The sequence below is a fragment of the Perkinsus marinus genome (genome assembly GCF_000006405.1).
Source record: "Perkinsus marinus ATCC 50983 genomic scaffold scf_1104296952158, whole genome shotgun sequence".
NCBI lineage: Eukaryota > Perkinsozoa > Perkinsida > Perkinsidae > Perkinsus > Perkinsus marinus.
The window spans coordinates 141,890-147,713 of record NW_003208985.1 but is presented as its reverse complement, the minus strand read 5'-3'; the positions used below and the strand labels follow the sequence as shown (position 1 = coordinate 147,713).

Sequence of the window (5,824 nt, the reverse complement as noted above, 5' to 3'; positions counted from 1 at the left end):
CCGCCCCACCCACTACCCTGACCCTCTGCAGCCCGAGGCTGACCCCGACTACGACTCAGCGTCCGATGAGGATAGTTCACCACTCGACTGATCTAAACAAATGAGGTCATCAACAATCAGCTCAACAGCATCCTATGTAGTACTTGCGATAAGAGCACGCGTACTGAAAGCCAGCAAGTAAGTGCTATGTCCAGCGAGATGTCATATTCCCTACAGGCCTGAAAAATGAATCTTTCCCCACCCAAAACAACCTGAAGATACTCCTACCAGTCGATCCTTCATCTCGCGTATGCAGACGTTAAATTGATAGTTGAATTGATCGGGAGCATGCGGTCCACCCTAAAACCACATACTTATACCATACCATCACAACATCCACTATTGCTCACTGGGGGTAACGCTAGCCTCGACCGATGTGCTGACAACTCTGCTGCTAAACTCGCCATGTGCCGCTGTTGGAGATTAGCTGAGGACCACACACTAGCATCCACCGATAAAAGCCCCACTACTACTCGCTGCCGTTTTGACTGCTGCACGATCCTTTTCTCTTTGTGATTCTCTTTCGCTTCGCTCCGCCGGAGACAGTTTCGAATTAACCGCATACTGAAACCACAATGGTGATGATGGGCTCTTGTACGAGGCTGCTCACCAGAAGGTCAGTGAGGAAGTCTGTTTGTACTACCATTACTCTCAGAAGCTCCGCGAAGCACTCGACTGAAAATACATACATTTTCTCATACCACTCTTCCCTCAACACACACGAGAATACATCCCCACACTACCTGTGTCCTCATGTAAGCTAGAGCTGCTGTCCCTCAATGCCGTCGCCAACAACGACATGAGCGTACCAACCTTATGCAACTTCGCCTCTTGCGAAATACTATCATCTCGTAAAATTCTAATCGCCGAATCCACAAAGGCCTGTGGCCACTTATATCTACACCCAACTTAACAAGATCGACCAAGACACTCGTAATCAATACAGCTTATATCCTCTAACCGAGAGCAGCTCCGAATCGTTAGAGGGGTCCTCACTATAAAACTGCGTGTGCCGGGCATGGTGCTGGTGATTAAAATGAGCCACTTGCTTCACCAACGTTAGTATCTGGTAGCGCAAATTCTGATAAAAAAAGTATGAAATTCCAATCCTCCTTACCGGGTGACCATACGTCATATGTCCCCAACATGGAGGTAGTTTATCACTGACCGCCGCCTCGGCAACTTTTTCCATACCCCCACACTCCACGAACAGGCATGAGCTGTCGAGGCCGTCCAAAACTCTATCCACGACGTACCTGGCAGCAGTGGTGTTGGTGATCCGGTAAGAAGTCATTTTACACTTTTTCTATCAGAATGTGCGCCTCTAGATATCAATGCGTTAGTGACAATCTGGATAATGTTTATAGATTATCATTTATAAACACTTTGATGAAATTTCGCTGAGTTCTCGCACTGCTTCCCATACACTTCTACCCGAATTCGTATGTAAACTTCTAGTGAGGAAGCTCCTGAACTCAGCTGAGGAAAGCGATTACATATACTCCTCCAACGCGTTAGTCGTGAAATATGTTTTTCACTAGTGTTTTTCATATCACTAGGGTGAAGGAACTCCAGTGTGGTGGGAAAATATGCACATGGTCAACTACATGTGTTGGTGACAATATGAAAATTCTGACAAAATTTTCCTGAATTCTTGTACAGTTTTCTATACACTTCTACCCGAATTCGTATATAAACTTCTATAATTAGCCTTGGAAACTCCCGAGCTCAGCTGCGGGAAAGCGAACACATATTCCTACTCCAACACTGCTGAGCGACTACCCCTAAACTCACCGGCAAGCGTTGGCGAATTCGTCAATATATGTGTTGTGGACGAAATCGATGTACACCGGTTCCCCTTGGTAGTTCTGAGGGCCTATAGGCTCCGACCGAGCCATATCATCTGCTACTGAGCGCAGCACGTCATCAGTCCAGGTTCGGGCAGCATCTGAACCATACCACACTTGCGCCTCCTCATGACATGTGGAAAGTTGGTATTCCGAAAATTACAGCAGAAAATGCATAAATTTCTACTACTATCACTACTGCTACTGCCAATTCAGTCGGAGAAAATCATCGAAAAATATGAATAATTTCCCACAATTTTACATAAAGTTTTCCTATCCGCCTCAGCTCACATTGTTGAGTAAAAAGAAATAAATTTCAAAATAGCATAAAAACTACTTCCCACATAACCAACCTTCGTTATTATTATAATAGTCATTGATCATCCCAAGCATCTTCACCGAGTTGACTATAGTTTTCCTATGAGTTCTCTCATTCTCCGCTGTCTCCTCTCTAAGGGTGGTCATAATCTGCTCAGCCAGGGACACTCCACGGTGTCTGGCCGACTCTACCACTGCTGGTGTTATCTCTGCCATTCTTGTTGGATTTGAATCCATGGTAATATCAACAACAATGGGAATTTACAAATAATACTAATAGTGTAAAAATTGGAAACATTTTGTCCTAAAAAAGAGAACGCCCACGAGCTGGGGAATACTCCCAAGAGTTATTTTTCAACCACAACACACTAACATCGAAAGTAAACTGTATTCATTCTTCTCACAAAAAAGGAGGGCGAGACAAAATCTAACAAGTAAAAATTGGGAATATTTTGTCCCGTAAAAGAATATTCACATCTAAGGAGCGATTTTTTTTTCTTGAGAAAATTGAAAAAATCTGCGTTTTTGGTTAACGAATGAGAGTTTTGAGCTGAAGCTTCAACAGAGCATAGATATGATGATTAGCCATTGTATACTAGAATGAAACTATAATATTCGTAATTGCGACTGAGATATGAGGCCGAACGAGAAAATCACCATCAGACCTTCACACAATACATGGTATCAGTACATAGCATATTATATATACTTGGAGTTTCACCACCCTAGTGATATGAAAAACACTAGTGAAAAATATATTACTACTGCATATCACCGCGAATATCGCCTAGTTTTTCACCGAGTTTTACGACGCCACTTCACGTAAAACGGGTTGTGAAACTCCGATGCAATTACATCTACAGTATCACCCGTATGAGCAGCAACCGAGTTGAGAGCTACTCCAATTCGCAACTTTTTAACTACAACATAGTAGCATCGGAAACTAATTGCACTTATTCTCACCACAGGAAAGAACACACTCCCCGGTTTCACCTATTCGAGACTCACTCGATGGTTTCTCACCTTACGTAGACAAGCCTGAAACTAAGAAGAAGAGATGCATTCGTCTTTGGCATTCCTAGGGTTTCAGCAAAACTCCAAAACACACTTGAAGGGCCTCGATTCTGAATTCAACTGAGTAAGAGCCCATCTTGCTAAATCTTGCTCTCTTGCATTTCCTCAACGCACATTTCCGCGGCGACGGTCGCTGCACCTACGGGGTGATGTACTAAATCCAAGGAAGACAAGTTGAAGGGTAAACCCGAAACCCGACAAGGCAACCAGAAACCCGAACTGTTATACACATGAAATCTGTTATCAAAACAACTAGAAACCCAAACTGCTAAGTGCGAGCGACAAACCTCCTTTGGTTTTTGTCGTACCTGGATTTTGTAATTTTCCCTGCACTTACGTGATATGAAGATATGAACATAGTTGAAATCAGGTTATTGCTATCAGGCCTCTTAGTATGCTATTCCTCGCCAACAGATTTCTGAGTATTTTGCTTTACTCTTACTGGGTCGAAGCCGTTGAAATTTCTCATCAGGTAGGGTATATAATTCTTCATACCACATTTCTCGCGATTCGTGATGATTTCTCAGGGCTTTTTCGGTGATCTCTTCGGAGGTCTTTGGAGTGACAGTAAGAAAGTTGCCACCAAGGTTCTGCGTGAAGATTCGGGCAAATTCCGAGATGAGCTCGTTGACTCTGGAGATGCCCTCAAGAGTACTCTTCTAAGTAGGGATAGCAAATCTCTAGTTAGGACTACTTTTCTGAATCAGGGCATGGACGTAACGCAGTGGGATCGCTGGGAAGGGTAGGGCGTATCTTTGAATATCTTGAGGTCCAAATGTGACCATTATCAGGCTTTCAAGGATACATGGTCATCGGCGTTAGACAGTGGCGAGGGTAAGAAAGTTTGTAATGTGATGATCACATTTACATGGGAAACTGATTGAAGAATGTGTTCCTAGCCATACGTGGAAAATTCAAAATGAGTTCATCCCGAGAAACATTATAGGTTCCTGGATGATACTGTTGTTTTTTTGAAATTCTTTTCTGGGCTGCTACGGTCACCGACCCATCCAGCTTTGAGAAATAACGTCACTCGAGGTTTGATAACAAAATGAAAATGAAAACGTTCCTAATGCGATGATGACATTTGCATGGGAAACTGATTGAAGAATGTGTTCCTAGCCGTACGTGAAAAATCAATCATAGTTATGGGTGCCTGATTTCTCTCCTTGGAATATTTGGGAAATTTAGCGCACACAGAGCGCGGACATTTTCAGTGTTAGAAAATTTCACACCTTTTCCCGAGCCACCTCTGTATTATCAACAGGGAGCAATTTGAAATTCCGTCACGCGCCACGAAATTATCGAGTCGAAGTGGAGTTTTCACAACCTTCCCAGGATTGAGTTTTGCATGAATTTGGTATTATATGATTTCAGATTATCTAGATAATGCTGTTGAAGCGGGTAGAGGTAGTACATGTCGCTAATCGTGAGTGTGCATCCTAGTGCTCTCAGGTGTAGCGACTAATGCGGGTGTGGGTATTGCTAGGGGGATGGCCAGGGCGAGGGACAGAGCAGGTGGGGTTAACTTGAGGAATATATGTTTGCTTTCTTCACCTGAGTTTGCGATTCTATGTATGCAAATTTCCAGAAGAATTTCCCAAAATTTCCTCGAAATTTCGTGATTTTGCCGATTGACCATATGCATATTTTTCCACCCAGCGCTAGAGGTAACCGATCACTGGAGTTTCACGACCCGTCTTACGTGAAGTGGCGTCTTAATACTCTGTGAAAAACTCGATATTCGCGGTGATATGCAGTAGTCGTAAAATATATTTTTCACTAGTGTTTTTGTTCATATCAGTAGGGTGGTGAAACTCCAGTAAAGCAGGCAGAATAGACAACAAAATCCCAATTTCTCATCCACAAATCACAAGGGCCGTATACAAGTACTATGACGTTTTTATATTCTACTTATTCGATACTCCAACGATTATCAATACAGGGCAGTAGACCACATTTTGATAGCAATGAATATAAATATATATATCATACCACATTTCCCCCGAATTCAATTGTCAGCTTCCACCAGTGAGCGCCTCCGAGAGCAAGCTGATAGACTTAATGCTATTCCTTCTACTATCGATATGATCCACAGAGGCGCTCGCAATAGCATACGTGCTGGCCTGAACTCAAGGAGCCCCTGGAATGGTTATAATGTAGTTCAATAGGAAATTCGATGAGGGTAGATGCTGTTGTGATGGTAGGAGAATTACTTCCCGCGTTCACGCCGCTCGGCCGTCCATGATTTCTTTGGGGTGGGTGGTGAATGAAAACGTCACGCGCCACGAAATTGGGTGTTTTAGGTGGATGATGATTTGTGGTAAAGATATCTCTCATGTGATCCTGCTGCTACTTGTCATGTTATGAACATTTCTAAGGTGTTTAGTTTTTAATGGTAGTCGTGGTTTACATGAGATTGATTGGTGAGCCCTAACAAAATGCCAGTTGGTGCAAAGGTTTTAATTAGCATGATATGAATCTCGGCCGGAAGTTATGGAGCGCTCAAACATGTATGGGTTGCGCAGTTTCATCTCAATCAGCTG

General features: G+C 43.2%; 2 protein-coding genes across 2 annotated transcripts in view; one reads left to right on the top strand and one right to left on the bottom strand.

Moving 5' to 3' along the window:
• Positions 1 to 2,420, bottom strand: part of Pmar_PMAR021716 (e3 ubiquitin protein ligase upl2, putative) — a gene marked incomplete at both ends in the record, with an annotated part of 10,817 nt that extends 8,397 nt beyond the window's left edge. The window contains 9 exons of the mRNA XM_002777204.1: positions 17 to 92; positions 144 to 218; positions 268 to 339; positions 650 to 714; positions 783 to 921; positions 1,001 to 1,105; positions 1,157 to 1,295; positions 1,834 to 1,987; positions 2,240 to 2,420. Of these exons, the coding sequence (XP_002777250.1) occupies positions 17 to 92; positions 144 to 218; positions 268 to 339; positions 650 to 714; positions 783 to 921; positions 1,001 to 1,105; positions 1,157 to 1,295; positions 1,834 to 1,987; positions 2,240 to 2,420 (1,006 nt within the window). The remainder of the gene's footprint in view (positions 1 to 16; positions 93 to 143; positions 219 to 267; positions 340 to 649; positions 715 to 782; positions 922 to 1,000; positions 1,106 to 1,156; positions 1,296 to 1,833; positions 1,988 to 2,239) is intronic.
• Positions 2,421 to 3,793: 1,373 nt separating this feature from the next.
• The window catches only part of Pmar_PMAR021715 (conserved hypothetical protein), a gene marked incomplete at its 5' end in the record, with an annotated part of 10,294 nt that continues 8,263 nt past the window's right edge, over positions 3,794 to 5,824 (top strand). Inside the window, 7 exons of the mRNA XM_002777203.1 lie at positions 3,794 to 3,941; positions 3,986 to 4,020; positions 4,070 to 4,112; positions 4,656 to 4,688; positions 4,734 to 4,796; positions 5,301 to 5,437; positions 5,486 to 5,536. Of these exons, the coding sequence (XP_002777249.1) occupies positions 3,794 to 3,941; positions 3,986 to 4,020; positions 4,070 to 4,112; positions 4,656 to 4,688; positions 4,734 to 4,796; positions 5,301 to 5,437; positions 5,486 to 5,536 (510 nt within the window). The remainder of the gene's footprint in view (positions 3,942 to 3,985; positions 4,021 to 4,069; positions 4,113 to 4,655; positions 4,689 to 4,733; positions 4,797 to 5,300; positions 5,438 to 5,485; positions 5,537 to 5,824) is intronic.